At 46.7% G+C, this 21,126-nt stretch overlaps 1 protein-coding gene across 1 annotated transcript in view; it reads left to right on the forward strand.

Annotated features, from left to right (window-relative positions):
- The first annotated feature begins 4,856 nt into the window (after positions 1–4,856).
- The window catches only part of TBC1D22A (TBC1 domain family member 22A), a 261,287-nt gene continuing 245,017 nt past the window's right edge, over positions 4,857–21,126 (forward strand). Inside the window, exons 1-2 of the mRNA XM_060244773.1 lie at positions 4,857–4,984; positions 21,006–21,062. Coding sequence (XP_060100756.1) covers positions 4,923–4,984; positions 21,006–21,062 — 119 coding nt within the window. The 5' untranslated portion in view covers positions 4,857–4,922. The remainder of the gene's footprint in view (positions 4,985–21,005; positions 21,063–21,126) is intronic.

Consider the following 21,126-nt stretch of genomic DNA (forward strand, 5'->3'; position numbering starts at 1 on the left):
CCAGGCTACATGTTTGCACTATGACATGAAGCTTGCTAGATGACCTCAAAATAGTCATTCTCCTTGTCTAGCCTACTTCACAAGACTATTGTGAGGAGACAATGGAGGAGGGGAGAACTGTGTATACTGTAGAGTTCCCAGGCTGCAGCTGGCATATGAACTTAAAGGGGTGGGGTTCGGTGGCATCACACTATTGTGTCGTGACATCTGAAGATGCTCCAGATTTGTTTTTGCACATTCTAGAGCATTATGTGATGTCACTTCCAGTGTGACCCTTTCTGGCTTTTGAACACTGGGTTGCCAGGACATCTACAGTGGGACCTGGCAATCCCAGACCATGATGCCCTGAGCTCCCTGGAAGGGTGGGATAAGAATGTTCTAGAAACTTTGATAGGGAAGAGCTGCGAGGTTGATCAGCCCTTTCTCCTTTTGGAAAGCCAGCAGAGAGCCTTTCAAAACAGCCACAAACAAAGGGTAATAAGACCAAATCCAGACATATTTGGATATTGTGTCATGCCAATTATTCTCCTATTCATGACTTTGATTCCTTTCTTTTATTCATGAATATTGCAGAATTGGACCGAATAACGTCTTTTTTTCAGATCACGTCGTGCAGATTGGGTTTTATATCGTTCGCACTACGTTTTATATTGTTTTCACTTGTTATTTTTAATGTCGTAATCTGCCTCTGTCTCAGCAAGACAAGCAGACTATAAAGGAACAATGTAAATAAATAAGAATATCTGCTGCAATGCTTTGCTGTCAGGAACCCAGTGAAGCAATTCAAGGACAAACACAACCACATTTAACTTTAGAAGGGGTAGCTTCTCTCAAATGTGGGGGCTTGTGAAGAAGAAACTGAAAGAAAACGTAAGGAGGTTCAAGTCCCTTTGGGAAGCTTAAAAAGGTACCAGCACCAGTCGTTTCCGACTCTGGGGTGACGTTGCTTTCACGTTTTCACAGCAGACTTTTTACGGGGTGGTTTGCCATTATCTTTTCCAGTCATCTACACTTTCCCCCGAGCAAGCTTGGTACTCGTTTTACCGACCTCGGAAGGATGGAAGGCTGAGTTGACCTGGAGCCGGCTACCTGAACCAGCTTTCGCTGGGATCCAACGCAGGTCGAGAGCAGAGGGCTCCGACTGCAGTACTGCAGCTTTACCACTCTGCGCCGCGGGGGTTCTTTTGGGAAGCTTAGAGACTATTTAAAACTGCAACACTGGAAGCTCAGATTAAAATGTATACTGCAGGTAAGGAAAAGTATGAAAAGGTATATATCAAGGTCTGCATGGTTAACAAATAAAAGTTAATGGAAACAGTAAAAGGTAAGAAGGATTCTTTTAAATGGTAGAAGGCTAGTCCGAGTGAGGTATGCATTTTAAAGTTTTTATTGATTTTCCATGACAAGAAAATGGAGGGGAATTAGAAATAGGATAAAAGTGAAAGATACATAGACAGGAGAAGAAAATAAAGAAATAAAGACAGTACATTCTGCATGTTGCTATATCACTACGCATAACAAGACCATAGAGTGTTTCAATAGAATAGAGTCAACATAACCAGTATTGTATTATTGTAAGTTCACGCCTGTACTTATCTAAATTGGATCATATTCTCAATATATATCATAATACACCGTTAGAATTCACATCAGCTAATTTTATTCAAAAACTCAGTCTGTGGTGTCCAACCAAGCATATACTGGCTCCCAATGTTTTCTTGCTTCTTTGGATTTGCCACAAAGTAATGAGGATAAATAGTCCATCTCAGCTGTCTCCAATATTTTCCCAATCAATTCTTGCCTGGTAGGTAGTCCTTGGAGCTTCCACTTCTGCAGAGGCAATATTCTCGCTGCTGTATTAATGTGTGCCATTAAATGTCTTATCTCTTTTATATATTTGCTAGCATATATGTTCAATAAAAATAATTCTGGTTTAAATTGGATCTGTGTTTTCAATATTTTCTGTAGTAGTTCATGCACCATTTTCCAATAGTCTTTCACCATCTCACATGTCCACCACATATGATAAAAAGAGCCCACATGGGATGTGCATTTCCAACACTTATTAGACGTTTTAACATACATTTTAGATAACTTTTCAGGAGTTACATACCATCTGTAAAACATTTTATAAACATTTTCTTTAAAGGCTGTGGACTTAATATTAAGTTTCCATAATGTCTCCCATTCATCTAAGTAATGCTACGGCCTATATTTTTTGGCCACTGTACCATGCAATCTTTTACAATCTCATCCTGCATTTTCCTTTGCGATAGATATGAATATAACTTCATAATCAATTTCTTCTGGGAGCCCAAGAAAATTTTATCAAATGGATATTGGTCAGTACTAAAGCCTATTACTTTATCTTTGGCGTATCTGGATTCCAATTGTGTTCTCCGCCAACTCGTGTATATTTATACATTCTAGTTCAGGGGTGTCAAACACTCAGCCCGCGGGCCAGATGCGGCCCGCCCAAGGCTTTGGTTAGGCCCACGGGGCTCTTTTCTCCCCCCTCCTCCCCTTCCTGTCCTTACCCTTTGAAACTCCCAGGCGCTCTGAAGATCCCAGGCTGAGACTCTTTCAGTTTCAGCCTGGGAACTTCAAAGGCTCTTTAAAGCACCTTTTGAAGCTTGCAGGCTGAGTCCCAGGCTCTTCCTGCCTTTCTTTCCTGACTGCTGCAATGGTTTCAAATGGAGTGGAGATGGTTACATTTTCAGCTTTCCAATAGCTAGCTGAAACTCATGCTTCCTGGAGTTGTGTCCTTGCAAGCAAGTGTTAATGCTTTCAGCCAGCTTCTCTCTCCTAAATGGACCTAACCTAGTGTGTAGTGTGTTGAGGGTGAGCAGGAATGGGAAGTGGCACTTTGTGAAATGGCCAGATCACTTCAGAGATGGGCCCTTAATTGAAGGTAATTAACTGTGTGAAAGACCTGTCCCTGTATCACTTTACTCAGAACTGGCCCAATGGCTGATACCATCCGGAATATAAAAGCAATGTGAAAAGGACCCATAACTCTGTCAGAAGCTGTTCCTCTCAAGGGCAGTTTCTGTCAGAGCTCTCAGCCCCACCTACCTCACAGGTTATCTGTTGTGGGAAGGGGAAGGGAAAGGAGATTGTAAACTCTTCTGAGACTCCTTCAGGTAATGACAGGCAGTGTATAAATCCAATCTCTTCTTCTTTAATCTACAGGTGTAATAAATTTCAGAGGGATACTGGAGTTTAAACAAGCCCTGTATCTTCAGTTTTAATCTTTGTCCATTGTTTGACCCTCTGTTTAAACCCTCCCATACAGCAGTAAAACTAGCCAAGAAGCTCTGAGCCTGTTTAGAACTAAACTAGCTACACCTAAGTAGTTTGAGCAGCTACCACCAAACTAAAATTAGAGCTAGACAGAAAATGGACCCAGAACTGTAACAGAACTAAAATTATACCTGAATGATTTGATCAGCTACAACACTGCAAAGTTACACATTTGGTATATTCACAGGCACTAGATAATGCACTATGCAACTGGATTTTTACTGTGTAAGAGTTGTGAAATCCACTTGCAAACCTGTTGCCATGTGAAAGCACCACATGTTGATACCTAAATAGGGTTGCCAATCCCCAGATGGGGGCAGGGGATCCCCCGGTTTGGAGGCCCTCCCCCCGCTTTGGGGTCAGAAAGCGGGGGGAGGGGAGGGAAATGTCTGCTGGGAACTCTGTTATTCCCTATGGAAATTTATTCCCATAGAAAATCATGGAGAATTGATCCGTCGGTATCTGGGGCTCTGGGGGGGGGGCTGTTTTTTTGAGGTAGAGGCACCATATTTCCAGTAGAGCATCTAGTGCCTCTCCCCAAAATACTCCCCAAGTTTCAAAAGGATTGGACCAGGGGGTCCAATTCTATGAGCCCCAAAATATGGTACTCCTATCCTTCATTATTTCCTATGGAAGGAAGGCATCGAAAAGGTGTGCCGCCCCTTTCAATGTGATGGCCGGGAGTTTCAAAGGGCGTCCTTTCTTTCCTGGCTGCTGCAATGGTTTCAAATGGAGTGGAGATGGTTACATTTTCAGCTTTCCAATAGCTAGCTGAAACTCATGCTCCCTGGAGTTGTGTCCTTGCAAGCAAGTGTTAATGCTTTCGGCCAGCTTCTCTCTCCTGCCTCCAAAGGCCGGAACTCCCTTTGGAGTTCAATGTTGCTTGTCACAGCCTCGATCTTGGCTCCACCCCCAAAGTCTCCTGGCTCCACCCCCAAAGTCCCCAGCTATTTCTTGAATTGGACTTGGCAAACCCTCTACCTAAAGGTATTTTTTTTTTTAAACTCTTTGCCCTCCAGGGATGCAACTACATTACTCTCTAAAGTGCCTGTTTATAGTTGCTGCTGCAGATCAACACAGCTGGAAAACCTGAACTGATCCCGTGAGATTAATTTCACCACTAGCAAAAAGGAGAACTGTGACTGAAGGATGCAAAGCCCAGCGCTTCCAGCACGACGTCTGGAGGAGCCTGGCTGCTACCACTACCCTGCAAACCTCAGCCTCATAACTTCCACCCACCTGAACCAATCCGCTTTGCGAACAGACCAGGCGGGGAGGCGGAATCTTGACACTCCCATTGGTTACTCTTCAAGCGACCCACCAATAGGACGCGCGGATATTGATCGGCTGCTTTCCCCTCAGCCGCTGGGCAGTCAGCTTACTCGTGATTGGGCGAAAGCGGCCGTGGGCTCCCAGTAGCCAATGCGGGCGGCTCTTGTTTCACGGTGCCAACATGGCCGCGCTCTGCGCTGGGCCTCCGAGAAGAAGGGTCGGGATGGAGTGAGGCCGGAGTGGGCAGCAGCGGCTGGATGTCTCGAAGGGGAATCTTGCCGGCGTCGTCCCTTTCCGGCCGCCGAAATCCCTGCTTCGGAGAGGAAAGGCGATGAGGTGACGAGAAGATGGCGAGCGACGCGGGCAGGAAGCAGTTCTGGAAGCGGAACGTGTCCCGGGTGCCCGGCAGGTGAGCGGGCGGCGGCAGCAACAGGGAGGGGGGTGCCGAAGAGGCGATGACTTGTGGGTAGGTCGCGGTCCGCTTCGGTGTCAACGAGACTGGCTTCTGGATAAAAGTGGTGGACGTGGAAGGGTGGATCCAGCTGCCTCGTGGCTGGGGTTGCCAATCCCCAGGTGGGGGCAGGGGATCCCCCGGTTTGGAGACACCCCCCCTTCAGGGTCATCAGAAAGCGAGGGGAGGGGAATGTCTGCTGGGAACTCTGTTATTCCCTAGGGAGATTTATTCCCATGGAAAATCAGGGAGAATTGATCCGCGGGTATCTGGGGCTCTGGGGGGGCTGTTTTTGGGGGTAGAGGCACCACGTTTTCCATATAACATCTAGTGCCTCTCCTCAAAGTACACCCCAAGTTTCAAAAAGATTGGACCAAGGGGTCCAATTCTATTAGCCCCCCCAAAAGGTGTCCCTGTCCATTATTTCCTATGGAAGGAAAGAATTGAAAAGGTGTGCCGTCCCTTTAAATGCGATGGCCAGAACTCCCTTTGGAGTTCAATGATGCTTGTCACAGCCTTGATCTTGACTCCACCTCTAATGTCTCCTGGCTCCACCCCCAAAGTCTCTGGCTCCGCCCCCAAAGTCCCCAGATATTTCTTGAATTGGACTTGGCAATCCTACTCATGGCAACTACTGGCCCAGATGGTTTTAAGAATGTTGATGGAAGCTAGGCATACTTGACGCTGGTGGTGTAATCAGGGCTGTAGTCAGAATTTGGAAGGTCGGGGGGCATTTACATTTTTCGGGGTGGGGGCACTGATGCCCTGCCCAGTGCCGCAAACGACCTTCCCTCTAGTGGCTCCCTCCCTGCCTGCCTCTCTCTCTTGCCACTGCCCTCCCCGCCAACCAACTTTCTTCTGGGCTGGGGCAGAAGCAGCCCCCAGCCCCCGGGCGAGTTAAGAAGATGAAGAAGAAAATATTGGATTTATATCCTGCCCTCCACTCCGAAGAGTCCCAGAGCGGCTCACAATCTCCTTTACCTTCCCCCCCCCCCACAACAGACACCCTGTGAGGTAGATGAAGATATTGGATTTATATCCCGCCCTCCACTCCAAAGAGTCTCAGAGCGGCTCACAATCTCCTTTCCCTTCCTCCCCCAAAACAGACACCCTGTGAAGTGGGTGGGGCTGGAGAGGGCTCTCACAGCAGCTGCCCTTTCAAGGACATCCTCTGCCAGAGCTATGGCTGACACAAGGCCATGCTAGCAGGTGCAAGTGGAAGAGTGGGGAATCAAACCCGGTTCTCCCAGATAAGAGTCTGCACACTTAACCACCACACCAAACTGGCTCTCCAAAAGTTAAAGGGCCCATGGATCAGCTATTTCACTGGCCTTTTAACTTGTGTGAGGGCTGGGGACTGCTTCTGCCGCCAGACCACGGGCTGTTTTAGTGGCAGGGAACAGAGGACTGCGGGGAGCTGACCACCGCCCTCTCTTCCCCACGAGTAAAATAACGTGCGGACCGGCAGCAGAAGCAGGCTCCTGCGCAAGTTAAGGGTCCACGAAACAACTGATCCACGGGAACTTTAAGTAGCGGGGGGCTTGGGGACTGCTTCTGCTGCCAGGAGCGGCTCCAGGGCGAATAGTGCTGCCCAGCTGCCATGCGCCACTCGCCCCCACCCACTGTCACCCCCGCCGCTGTGCTCTGCTCACTCGCCACCACTGTGGCGCTTCCCCCGCTCGCTGCCCCTCCACCCCCACTCACCGTGACTGCTGCCGGCCTGCGCGGTGTTTTAGTTGCAGGAAAGTGAGGGCTGTGACGAGCTCACCACCGCCCTCTCTTCCCCACCAGTAATGCAACGTGTGGGGCAGAAGCAGCCCCCCCCGTACGAAACAGCTGATCCACGGGACCTTTAAGTAGCGGGGGGGGGGGGCTTGGGACTGCTTCTGTTGTCAGAAGTGGCTCTAGGGCAAATAGACCCTAGGCAGGCAACCCTCCCCCGGTGCCCTCCAGCTGCTGTGCTCCGCTTGCCCCCACTCGCTGTCGTGGCGCTCCGCTTGCTCACCCTCCGCCGCCACCCCCCCCACCTGCTGCTGCTATGGTACTCCCCCGCTCGCCGCCCCTGCTCCCCTTGCTCACTGCGTCTGTTGCCAGCCCACGCGCTGTTTTTGTGGCAGGGAAGGGAGGGCTGCGGCGAGCTCACCACCGCCCTCTCTTCCCCATGAGTAAAATAATGCGTGGATCGGCAGCAGAAGCAGGCCCCCATGCCAGTTAAGGGCCCGCAAAACAGCTGATCCACGGGCTCCTTAAGTAGCAGGGGGCTGGGGGCTGCTTCTGCTGCCAGGAGCGGCTCCAGAGCGAATAGGCCCTAGGCCGGCAGCCCTCCCCCTGCGCCCCCAGTCACCACACTCCACTCACTCCCACCCACCGCGGTGGTGCTCCGCTTGCTTGCCTTCCCGTGCTTGCCATCCCTCCTCCCCCAGCTTGCTGCGACTGTGCACTGTTTTAGTGGCAGGGAACGGAGGGCTGTGGCGAGCTCACCACCGCCCTCTCTTCCCCACCAATAAAATAATGAGTGGGCTGGCGACCTTCCCCCCGGTGCCCCCCAACTGCCGCGCTCTGCTCACCCCCACCCGGTACCATGGCACTCCGCTCACTCATCCCCGTTGTCACCCCCCACTGCCACCTCCGCCGCTGCACTCTGCTTGCCTGCTGCCGCTGTGGCGCTTCCCCGCTCGCCACCCCTCCTCCCCCCGCTCGCCATGACTGCTGCCAGCCTGTGCGCTGTTTTAGTGGCAGGGAACGGAGGGCTGTGGTGAGCTCACCAGCGCCCTCTCTTCCCCACCAGAAGCAGGCCCCAGCACGAGTTAAAGGCCCACGAAACAGCTGATCCACGGGCCCTTTAAGTAGTGGGGGGGGGCTGCTTCCAGAAGCGGCTTTAGGGCATATAGGCCCTGTGCAAGTGAACCCCCCCTCCGGTGTCCCTCAGCCGCCATGCTCTGCTCACCCCCACCTGCTGCTGCCGTGCTCGCCGCCCCTCCTCCCCCCGCTCGCTGCAACTGCTGCTGGTCTACGCGCTGTTTCTGTGGCAGGGAACGGAGGGCTGTGGCGTTCCCTGTTTTAGCGGCTTCTCTGCCACTAAAACAGTTTGCGGGGGCAGCAGCAGAAGGGGCCCCCAGCCCCCTCAAGTTAAGGGCCCACGAAGGGGCCCACGAAACAGTGGATCGGTGGGGTCTTTAACTCAGGCCAGAGACTAAGACTGCTTATGCCCCCCCTCCAGAAGTGATCTCTCCACTGCTCTGGAGCCATGGCAGAGGCCCCGGGGGGCATCTTCCAGAATTCAGGGGGCTGTGCCCCCACAGGCCCGTTGCAGCTACAGGCCTGGTTGTAATCATCAACAGTCACGTGAATATAGCAGTATGCTTTATTCTGAGTTATGGGAGGGACTGTGGCTCAGTGGTGGAGCATCTGCTTGGTAAGCAGACGGTCCCAGGTTAAATCCCTGGCATCTCCAACTAAAAAGTGTCTAGGCACGTAGGCATGAAAAACCTCAGCTTGAAACCATGGAGAGCTGCTGCCAGTCTGAGTAGATAATACTGACTTTGATGGACTGAGGGTCTGATTCAGTATAAGGCAGCTTCATATGTTCATGGCGCTTGTCTGTAAAGTCCATTATGGTCTGTTATGACAGATAGTGGTTCTCTAGGGTCCCGCGCTGAGGTAATTTATATCACCCCTACCTGTGAATTTTTGCGTGCAAAGCAGACATTCTGCCGTTAAGCCTTATAAAGCATGGCTGAGCATATAAACTGTCTTATTCTGAGTGAAGTCATTGGATTGTCCAAGATGTATTGTCCAATCTAACTAGCAATGACTTTAGCACATAAGAGAAGCCATGTTGGATCAGGCCAATGGCCCATCCAGTCCAACACGCTGTGTCACACAGTTGCCGACACACACACGCACAAACACATACACACTGTGGCTAATAACCACTGATGGACCTCTGCTCCATATTTTTATCTAACCCCCCCCTTGAAGCTGTCTATGCTTGTAGCCGCCACCACCTCCTGTGGCAGTGAATTCCACATGTTAATCACCCTTTGGGTGAAGAAGTACTTCCTTTTATCCGTTTTAACCTGACTGCTCAGCAATTTCATTGAATGCCCACGAGTTCTTGTATTGTGAGAAAGGGAGAAAAGTACTTCTTTCTCTGCTTTCTCCATCCCATGCATTATCTTGTAAACCTCTATCATGTCACCCCGCAGTCGACGTTTCTCCAAGCTAAGGAGCCCCAAGCGTTTTAACCTTTCTTCATAGGGAAAGTGTTCCAACCCTTTAATCATTCTAGTTGCCCTTTTCTGGACTTTTTCCAATGCTATAATATCCTTTTTAAGGTGCGGTGGCCAGTATTCCAAATGAGACCGCACCATTGATTTATACAGGGGCATTATGATGCTGGCTGATTTGTTTTCAGTTCCCTTCCTAATAATTCCCAGTATGGCGTTGGCCTTTTTTATTGCAGTCGCACACTGTCTTGACATTTTCAGTGAGTTATCTACCACGACCCCAAGATCTCTCTCTTGGTCAGTCTCTGCCCATTCACACCCCATCAACTTGTATTTGTAGCTGGGATTCTTGGCCCCAATGTGCATTACTTTGCATTTGGCCACATTGAACCTCATCTGTGGCGTTGACACCCACTCACCCAGCCTCAACAGATCCCTTTGTAGTGCCTCACAATTCTCTCTGGTTCTCACCACCCTGAACAATTTAGTGTCATCTGCAAACTTAGCCACTTCACTGCTCATTCCCAACTCCAAATCATTTATGAACAAGTTAAAGAGCATGGGACCCAGTACTGAGCCCTGTGGCACTCCACTGCTTACCGTCCTCCACTGCGAAGACTGCCCATTTATACTCACTCTCTGCTTCCTATTAATTAGCCAGTTTTTGATCCACAAGAGGACCTGTCCTTTTACTCCATGACTCTCGAGCTTTCTAAGGAGCCTTTGATGAGGAACTTTATCAAAATCTTTCTGGAAGTCAAGGTAAACAACATCTGTTGGGTCTCCTTTGTCCACATGTTTGTTCACCCCCTCAAAGAACTGTAACAGGTTAGTGAGGCAAGATCTTCCCTTACAGGACCCATGCTGAGTCTTCCTCAATAACCCCTGTTCATCAATGTGCCTACACATTCTGTCCTCGATAATGGTTTCTACCAACTTTCCTGGTATTGAAGTCAGACTGACTGGCCTGTAATTTCCCGGATCTCCTCTGGAACCCTTTTTAAAGATGGGGGTGACATTTGCTAACTTCTAGTCCTCAGGAATGGATGCAGATTTCAATGAAAGATTACATATTTTTGTCAGACGATCCAGAAGTTCAACTTTGAGTTCTTTCAGAACACTTGGATGTGTGCCATCCGGACCAGGTGACTTATTAGTTTTTAATTTGTCGATCAGTTGTAGGACCTCCTCTCTTGTCACCTCAGTCTGACTCAGGTCTTTCAACACCCCTTCTAAAATTAGTGGTTCTGGAGCGGGCAAACAGTTCTCGTCTTCCACAGTGAAGACGGAGGCAAAAAATGCATTCAGCTTCTCAGCCATTTTCCTATCCTCCTTCAGTAATCCTTTTACCCCTTGGTCATCCAAGGGCCCCACTGCCTCCCTGGCTGGTTTCCTGCTTCTAATATACTTGAAGAAATTTTTATTGTTGGTCTTTATGTTTTTTGCAATATGCTCCTCATAGTCCCTTTTTGCCTGCCTGATCACAGTCTTGCATTTGATTTGCCACAGCCTGTGTTCCCTTTTATTAATCTTACTCTGACTAGCTTTCCACTGCTTAAGAGAGTCCTTCTTACCTTTTACAGCTTCCATTACTTTGTTTGTTAACCATGCAGGCCTTTTCTTATACCTGTTTGTGCCTTTCCTAACTTGTGGTATATATTTTATCTGAGCTTCTAGGATTGTTGTTTTAAATAGCCTCCAAGCTTCCCCAAGGGTTTTGACTGTATTTACCTTTCCTTTCAATTTCCTCTTCACATGCCTCCTCATCTCAGAGAATTTACCCCTTTTAAAGTTAAACGTGGTTGTGCTGGTCTTTTGGGGCAACTCTGTTCATACAAATGGTGAAATCAATAACATTATGGTCACTGCTCTCAAGCGGTGCGATCACGTTTACATCTCTCACCAAGTCTTGGGCATTACTTAGGACCAAATCCAGGATCGCCCCACCCCTGGTAGGTTCTGAGACCATCTGCTCCATAGCACAGTCATTGAGAGCATCAAGAAACTCAATCTCTTTCTCTCGACCAGAAGACATATTGACCCAATCAATCTGCGGTTAGTTAAAATCACCTATTACGACACAGTTTTTACATTTAGCCACTATCTTTAATCCTTTCATCATATTATAATCATCCTCTTTCTTTTGATTTGGTGGGCGATAACAAACTCCCATAGTTTAATTTCCTTCTGGGCCCTCTATTTCAACCCAAAGCATTTCTAGAAGGGAATCTAATTCTCTGACCTCAGTCTTACTGGACCGTATACCCTCTCTGATATACAGAGCCACCCCACCTCCAACCCTTCCCTCCCTATCCTTCCGATATATATCCAGGAATCACTGTGTCCCACTGATTCTCCTCATTCCACCAAGTTTATGAAATTCCCACCATGTCTATGTTTTCTCCCAACACTAAATATTCCAATTCACCAATTTTACTTAAAACACTTCTAGCATTTGCATACAAACATCTATAATTTCCCAGGCAAGCTAGGCCCGCAACCTTCCTCCTGTCGCCTTGAGACTTTGGCGGACAGTTCATACTGTTTGTCACCATCTCAGTGGACAACTCTGATCCATTACCTGGTAGAAAAGTAACAGCTAACCCTTCATCTCTGTGAGAGGAGTCCTCCTGAACCAGAGACATTTCATCTCCTGTAGGCTTTCCCCCAAGATTTAGTTTAAAAACTGCTCTGCCACCTTTTTGAATTTAAGCGCCAGCAGCCTGGTTCCATCTGTGGACGTGGAGACCGTCTCTTTTGTACAGCTCCCTCTTGTTCCAGAAAGCATCCCAGTGCCTAACAAACTTAAACCCTTCCTCCCTACACCATCGTCTTATCCACACATTGAGACTTCTAATTTGTGCCTGTCTCTCCTGCCCTGCATGTGGAACAGGAAGCACTTCTGAGAAGGTGACCTTGGAGGTCCTGGCCTTAAGTCTCCTGCCTAGCAGCCTAAATTTTTCCTCCAGGACCTCATGACTGCATTTCCCCACATCGTTGGTGCCAACATGCACCACGACCATTGGCTCCTCCCCAACACTGTCTATCAGCCTATCTACTACACGCGTAATGTCCGCTACCTTCGCACCAGGCAGGCAAGTCACCATATGGTCAGTACGTGGTTTTGCCACCCAGCTGTCTACTTGCCTAAGGATCAAATCACCAGCTACCACCCCCCCCTCTCTCCCTGTCCAGGGATGGTTCCTTGGTGTGAAAGTATACCCGCTCACCAACTGAAGAAGAGGTCCCTTCTGAGGGTGCATTCCCCATATCCTTAGTCCGATGCCCTGTTCCCTCTCGACCCTCATGCTCCCTGGCAGCAATGGGGCTGCCACGTTCAGAGTGAGGCTCATCTAATACGTCCCCGAGAGCCTTCCCTGAGTGCCTAACTGACTGTCTCTGCTTCTCCAGGTCAGTCACCTTGGCCTCAATGGTATGAACTCGTTCCCTGAGGACCAGGAGCTCCTTGCATCGAGCACACACCTAAGACTTCTGTCCTGTGGGCAGATAGTCATACATTTGACACTCAGTGCAAAACACTGAAAGCCCCCACCCCCCTGCTGGCATTCTACCTTCATGATAGTTTTTTTTTTTTTAAATATACAGTCCCCTTTTAAATCCTGTTTGTTTATGTGGTTCCCCTTCTGGAGGTCAACTTACCTTATTGGGAGCACTAGGGATCTGGGTTCCTGGTCCTTACAGAGCCCCCATGCCAAGAGCCACAGGCCAAGAGCCCTTTAGCTCTCACCCTCTGGCAAGGCACAGCTTAACAATGCAAAGAGGGTGGGGAACACAGCCACTCCTAATCAATCAGCAACAATCACTTTCAATCACCTTCACCTTCAGCCCACTCAACCAAACAAACAGCAGTTCCCCAGCAACCACAAACTCAGAATTTTCAGCAGTCACACAAACTCAGAAATTCTCAGCTTTCCAGAGTCTTGGATAGTGTTTCATACTATCAGATATACTTATTGACTGGCGCTTGTTAAAGGTTGTGGCTGACATTTTATGCGTCCAAAGCAGATACTTTCCCACTGAGTCACAGCTTCACCCATAGTACTTTGCTCAAAGTTATTGAGTGTTCTAAGCACTTTGTGTACTCTTTTTGGTTCTGTGAAATAGGATTTTTGCCCTGTATTGTATGGCCTCTGTGCACAGTGAAGTGACATTTGAATTGGGACAGAGGGTATATTTTGGTTCTGTGGTGCAGTTTTTACAGTATGTGGCTATATCATTTAAATAAAAAATGATGTGTTCTGATGCAATGTGCGTGTCTGTGAAATAACTAATGCTGTGGATAGATGACTGGGAGGTGAGGGTAGCAGTTGTCTTTCTGCCCTCCTTGTGGTTTTGCTGCAAGTTTTAGGCTAGTTATTGTTGGAGATGTTGCAGAATTAGATGATGCTACTTAGAGAGAGGGGTTCCTTGTCTTCTTTTTGGGAAGCTCCTTGCATAAACAGCTTTTAGAAAATGCATCTTTTAGCTGGATGCTCTGACTTTTTTGCAATTGCACTAGCTATTGCACCGCAGTTGCACCAGCTATTGCACAACCAGGTGATATTTTTTTCTTTGGGACCACATTCATGCTAGGAAACTTAGTGGCTGCTTAGATTTTTCGGGTAGAAATTAAAGGAAAACGAAACTAAAGTTGAAGAATGACCTGGATAAAACAAATATGTCAAGTGAAAGAAAAATAACAGCTATAGAAGCTGTTAATAGGAAGTGGGCTGGTTGGCTGACACGAGTGCATATATGCCAGAATTTGTGTGGATTGGCAGTGTGATATCTGTTTCATAAAGGGAGTATCTCATGAGGTTAGAAAAAGACATAGGTAGATATAGGGTTGCCAATCCCCAGGTGGGGGCGGGGGATCCCCCGGTTTGGAGGCCCTCCCCCTGCTTCAGGGTCGTCAGAAAGCGAGGGGAGGGGAGGGAAATGTCTGCTGGGAACTCTATTATTCCCTATGGAGATTTATTCCCATAGAAAATAATGGAGAATTGATCTGCGGGTATATGGGGCTCTGGGGGAGCTGTTTTTTGAGGTAGAGGCACCAAATTTTCAGTACAGCATCTAGTGCCTCTCCCAAATGTAGCCCCCAAGTTTGAAAACGATTTGACCAGGAGGTCCAATTCTGTGAGTCCCAAAAGAAGGTGCCCCTATCCTTCATTATTTCCTATGGAAGGAAGGCATTGAAAAGGTGTGCCGTCCCTTTAAATGTGATGGCCAGAACTCCCTTTGGAGTTCAATTATGCTTGTCACAGCCTTAATCTTGGCTTCACCCCTAATGTCTCCTGGCTTCACCCCCAAAGTCCCCAGATATTTCTTGAATTGGACTTGGCAACCCTAGGTAGATATCTGCATTTTCCAGCAAATAACATACAAGTCTCTTGCAAATTCCAGCAGTTTACCGTTCTTGTTCTGCTGCTTCTCATAAAAACTCCAGTAAAATCTCCTGCCACTGGTATATTCTCTCTCTCTCTCTGCTTTCAAAGTTGGTACTCATTTTTATAAAGAAATCAGTTCATCACTGTTGCACACCATTACCAGATTCATTGTGGTAAATGACTCTTCCTTGAGTCATGGTCTTCTCTGTGCAATTCAAAAAGTAGGGTAATTGTGAACAATTTACCGTATTTTTCGCTCCATAAGACGCACCTGAACATAAGACGCACCTAGTTTTTAGAGCCGTTTGTGTGAATTTAGAAGCATTTGTGTGAATTTTTTGCAGTATTCGCTCCTTAAGACGCACACACTTTTCCCTCCACTTTTTTGGGGGGGAAAAGTGAGTCTTATGGTGCAAAAAATACTGTATCTGTTTTCGTAATCAGACTAAACTACTGCAAAGGAAGTGGATTTTATTTTATTTTTTACCAGCAGCACTTTTCAAGACTTCATCAAAGTACAGCAATTAAACCTGTGATTGTAAACCACGCTTTTGAGGTGTTATTCAAGTCAGCAGTAGTATATTCTTTTTGCTTGACTCTTTTTTTGTTCAGTGCTCCTTTCTGTTGGTAAAATGGATGCCCTGCAGCTGAAACAGCAGAATTTGCTGCATTGTAAACACAACCTTTCCCCCTCCGGTATAGCATAAAGGGAGGGGGGTTGTTTTACATTTGCATACAGGTTACAGTTATGTCCAGGAAAATAATGTTTGGTTCAGGTGGGTAGCCGTGTTGGTCTGAAGCAATGTGACAAAATTAGAGTTCAATAGTGCCTTTAAGACCAACAAAGTTTTATTCAGGATGTGAGCTTTCGGGCACATGCACAGTTTGTCAAATAGGATGGAATTACTTGACAAAGTGTTTGACAAAGTGCATGCACATGAAAGCTCACATCCTGAATAAATTTATTTATTATTATTATTTATTATTTATTGCATTAAGCTTATATCTCGCCCTCTCCGCAAGCGGACTCAGGGCGGCTCACAACATCACAATACTTCCATTAAAACCAATAAAACGTATAAAACATAATTACATATTTAAATTATTTAAAACATTTCATGGTGCTGTATTAATACAGTACAGTATAGAGGTTCTGAAAGTTCGATGGTGACCATCGGTTCTCTGCATGGTGCTCTATATGATGTCCAGTGGCAGCTCTCTCTCGGTTAAATGTCGAAGGCCTGTCGGAACAATTCGGTCTTACAGGCCCTGTGGAATGTAGACAAATCCCGCAGGGCCCTTATGGCCTCCGGGAGAGCGTTCCAGAGTTCTGGCGCTGCCACCGAGAAGGCCCTGGTCTTAAAAGTGCTATTGGACTCTAACTTTGTCAAATAATTTTTGGTGTGTAACGTTTTAAAGCAGGGGCAGGGAACCTTTTTTCTGCCAAGGGCCATTTGGATATTTATAACATCATCCATGGGCAATAAAGAATTATCAACTTTAAAAACAGTGCTCCGCCGAGGGAGAACGATCCACACCAGCAAAATTAATGCAGATAATTGTCTAATATGCCTAGGTCCAGGCATATTAGACCACATCCCCTAATATTAGCATATTAGGTCACACACTCACTAGCGTATTAGACCACACCATCTGGGATAATCATGTGCAAATTGGAACTGGTGGAAGCTGGCTCCCAACCCCCACCCCTCCCTCCCTCTCTTCATGTGGAAACTGCAGCTGCTTCCAGCAGCCTTTTAAAGGCACCCACATACCCCAGCAGCAGTCCTTCACAATGCCCACCACTCAGGGGAGGAAGGAAGGAAGAAAGGAAAGAAATGGAGGGAAGAAAGGAAAATGAAATGGAGAGAAGAAAGGGTAATCAAAGGAAATAAAGAAATGGGGGGAAGAAATAGAAAGAAAGGGAAATAAAGAAATGAGAGGGAAAACTTACCAGAACTGTGACAGTGACTTTTCCAGGCCCTGCAGCAATTCTGGCCAGCCAGCCAGGCCCCAAGGAGGCCACAGCGTGGCTGGGGCCCCCAATCCCTGCCAGCCAGCCAGCTGGACCCTGGGGAGGCTGCTGCACAGTGCAGCTGGGCCGCAGAATCCTCGCCGGCCAGCTGGACCACAGGGAGGCCACCATGTGGCTCGGCTTGGCCCAGCAATCCCCGAGGGCCAGATCAAGTGATCTTAAGGGCCATAAACGGCCCTTGGGCCTGATGTTCCCCACTCCTGTTTTAAAGGGTGTGTGTATCTTACATTAAGGATTGACTTTCTTTTGAGTAAATATGGTAGAACATTTGGAGCTGGAGTTCATGGTTTCTCAAGTTTGGCTGGTTTTTCAGGAGGGGCTGTGATTCAGCTCTCTAATGATGAGTAACTAAATTATTGAGTTTGGGAAGTCAAGAATGTTGCACACAGTAGAGAACTCCCATAAAAAATAATCTGTGCAATTGAAATTACTATTTGGGGAGGCGTATGAACCTGCAGTTTGGACTTTCTAGCTTAATAAGCCATCGTGCTTGTCCTTGAAATATGCAGTTTCAAGAAAGTTGTGTCAGTTCAAATAGGCATTCCCCCCACTCCTTCTCATGGTAAACCTAGTGGTCTTTTTGTTTTTTAAGTGTAAAATAGTTTACATCAACCATGATGTGTCTGCTAACAATTTAATATGGATTAGGATAAGGTGGTGGGGTTTTTTTGTTGCTGTTTTGCTTTTTAAAAATGGTTTGTGTTAGGCTTGCCAATCCCCAGGTCCCAGCGGGAGTTCTTCCGCTTTCCCAGGCTCCTTCCCGCCCCCAGTCAGCTGGCCGGTGGGGGGAAACCCCTCCCCCAGAGGACCATGTGCCTTTGCACCTCCAGAGGCTTCAGTCTCCGATTGAAAGGCTTCCTCTTGGGATGGTGTGTCTGTGTTGCTGTGAAGAAGTTGGCAGCAACTCGTGAGTAGAGAGGCCACTCCCTCGCTTCAGAGTCGCCAGAAATGGTGGGGGGGGGAGGAGGGAAACATCTGCTGAGCACTTCATTATTCCCTATGTGGAGATCGATTCTCATAGGGTATAATGGGGAATTGATCTGGAGTTTTCGGGGGCTCTGGGGGAGCTGTTTTTTGAGGTAGAGGCACTGAATTTGAGGTAGAGGCACTGAATATGTGATGGCCAGAACTCCCTTGGAGTTCAATTATGCTTGTCACACCCTTGTTCCTGGCTCCGCCCCAATATCTCCTGGCTCCACCCCCAAAGTCTCCTGGCTCCACCCCAAAAGTCCCCAGATATTTCTTGAATTGGACTTGGCAACCCTAATTTGTGTTCATGAATTAGCACTTGCTGGTCTTTTCAAAATAAGTAGTTACTGTTCGCTAGTCTTAAAAGGATGTATGATGCTTAGAGATATAAAATTTTGGGAAATTTTGAAGTCATGGAAGAAAAAAAGTTTTCTGCAACCCCCCCCCCCATAAATTTTGGGAAAAATTCAAATATATCATCATACTTGCTTTATTACGGTACGTAACCAGCACAAAACATTCCAGACATATTGAAAACCAGTATCAAAATATAACCATAATAGTATGAAAGTTAGGTGTCAGTGTAAAAATGGAGCAATAATGAAGCATTTACAAATAATTAAATAAAATATCTTAGAACCCGTATCATACCTTTACACACTGTTTACGGATTCTGTAGGCTGCTGCTAGATATATGCAACACGTATTTTCCTATCAAACCTAAAACTGCTTTAGCACTTTAAAAAGATAAAATACATCATTTATAGCTTAGCATAAAATTGTATTAATTTGCCATGCCCTAGTTTTCTACAAGCAAAACTGCAAATATACCAAATACTGAGAGATTTATTTATGCTGCACCCCTGTTATATTAGAATGTTTCACTATTTTTTGAAATAAGTATTTCACAAGGTTCTTTTTCTTCCAGCATTTTTTTAAACATTCAAGTTTTTTTTGGGGGGGGGAGTGTAGTAGTAGTAGTAGTAGTAAAAGTTTATTGTGTATGGTCAAATGAAACACAGATCAAATGTAGGAAGAATAAAACAGTCATCGGAATAAGATGCCACACAGTTAAAGCAGATTACAAAATTATAGCTTTTAAGTTTCAGATACCGCTTTTACACACATTGTCTTGGCAGCCAGAGTGTCACAGAACTGTGTATGTAACATATGACTCCACATCCACAAGAAAAAAAAATGACTTTCTCATCATCATCATCATTTAATTTATATCCCGCCCTCCCCGCCGAAGCTGTGCATGAGGTCAGCTTGGCTAAGATGGCCACCAGAAATTTGTATCTGGGTTCTACGTACAGAGGACAGTGCAGTATGTAGTGAAGGAGATCTTCAGCCTCTTCAGTAGCACGGGCATAAATATGCTGAGCGAACCGTTTGGGCGACTAGCATTCTGTTAACATGGTGGATTGTGTGGTTTGAAAGCCAAGGGCTGCAGAGTCTGATCTTAGGTTGTAAAATGTGATCCTAGGCAAGTAATGGGCTCTGCTGTGATCTACTGTGAGCCATTTGTAGCAGGGAAAGAATTTGGAGCCTATTATTGCATGCCTCTCTATCTAGGCATCAGAGATGTATACCTAATAATGGAATCTGGAGTTACTGAAGTTGGGCTATGGCTTTGCTCTGATACAACTTCAGGACAGAATCAACCAAAAGCCCTCTTTTAGTGTGATAGAGTTTTGGAATGCCTGCAAGTATCTGAAGGACTGTGGACTTTATGATTTCCAAGCGGGCCAGCCAGGTCCTATGGAGAAATTGGTGGGGAGGAGGTCTCAGAGATTTTTCTCATCCTATGCATTTTGAGCGAGTGAAACATTGTCTTGAAAACCATTTCATTCATGTTTTTAAAAATGTTATAGGAGTTTTCCCAGTGCTTCTCCAAATTATTCAGCTTTTCTACGGGAAAAATTGAAAAACATCCTTGGGGTGAAGGAACGGGAGGTGGGGGGGACACCCTTTTTCCTGTGCCTCCTCCATGTGTTTTCAATGATGCCTATTGTTTTCTGTGGACTGGCCAGATCTGCTTATAAGGGAAACAACAAAATCCTTCCTGCCAGTTTAGTTGCCTTATTTTTGTAGCAAGTGAGCCAAATTGGGGTAGGGTTGGAAACTGGCCTGGGGAAAAATGTCCTGCTCCTGCAGAGAAGCCTAATGAAATGCTATTTTACTGGTGGGGTGGAAAGTGCTGTCAAATTGCAGCTGATTTATGGTGACCGCATAGGGTTTCAAGGTTTCAAGAGACATTTAGGGGTGGTTTTCTCTGCTTAGCTTCTGTGATCTGATAAGATTAGGCCAACCTGGGCCATCCAGGTCAGAGGTGGTATTTTCTAGGTAATTTTATTTATCCCCATGCCATTAGAAACATCACCTGTCCATTTCCATACATTAAGCCTCTTTTCAAAGGTCAGGTCATGTTTCTCCAGCAACCCTGGTTAGAAGTTGTGAGTGCTGGTACTAGGTTTGCCAAGTCCAATTCAAGAAATATCTGGGGACTTTGGGGGTGGAGCCAGGAGACTTTGGGGGTGGAGCCAGGAGACATTAGGGGTGGAGCCAAGATCAAGGCTGCGACAAGCATAATTGAACTCCAAAGGGAGTTCTGGCCATCACATTTAAAGGGACGGCACACCTTTTCAATGCCTTCCTTCCATAGGAAATAATGAAGGATAGGGGCACCTTCTTTTGGGGCTCATAAAATTGGACCCCCTGGTCCAACCCTTTTGAAACTTGGTGGGTATTTTGGGGAGAGGCACTAGATGCTATACAGAAAATTTGGTGCCTCTACCCCAAACAACAGCTCCCCCAGAGCCTCAGATACCCACGGATCAATTCTCCATGATTTTCTATGGGAATAAATCTCCATAGGGAATCACAGAGTTCCCAGCAGACATTTCCCTCCCCTCCCCCCGCTTTCTGACGACCCTGAAGCGGGGGGAGGGCCTCCAAACCGGGGGATCCCCTGCCCCCACCTGGGGATTGGCAACACTAGCTGGTACACTAGGAGTGGCCAGTGTATGTGGATAATAGTGCTAACCTATTTTACAGGATGCACCAATGAAATGATTAATATGAAACTCTTTTATCGGCAAAGTGTTGTATCAATGTTTATTATTATTACTATTAAGCATCGGGGTTTGCAAGCTCAAGAGGGTGTCCTTCATGAGCTTTTAAGTTCTACTTTTCTCTGAAGCAAATGGTGGTAAGCTGCGAAAATGCATTCCATGAGAGATCAGTTAGTGATCAGTTAGTGATCACACACGTGTGTGACTGGTGCTGCATTCTTCTGGTTTTTTTTTTTTTTTTAAAAAACTTAATACATTACTAAAACTTTTTTGTCTCCTTTTTAGCATTCAACATGTGTATGGTGCTCAGCATCCTCCTTTTGATCCATTGTTGCATGGAACGTAAGTTTTCAACAAATCGAAAAGGAACTTAAACTGTACCTCTCTTCGCTTTCTGTTTTATCTG

This window comes from Heteronotia binoei, chromosome 8, assembly GCF_032191835.1.
Source record: "Heteronotia binoei isolate CCM8104 ecotype False Entrance Well chromosome 8, APGP_CSIRO_Hbin_v1, whole genome shotgun sequence".
Taxonomy (NCBI): domain Eukaryota; kingdom Metazoa; phylum Chordata; class Lepidosauria; order Squamata; family Gekkonidae; genus Heteronotia; species Heteronotia binoei.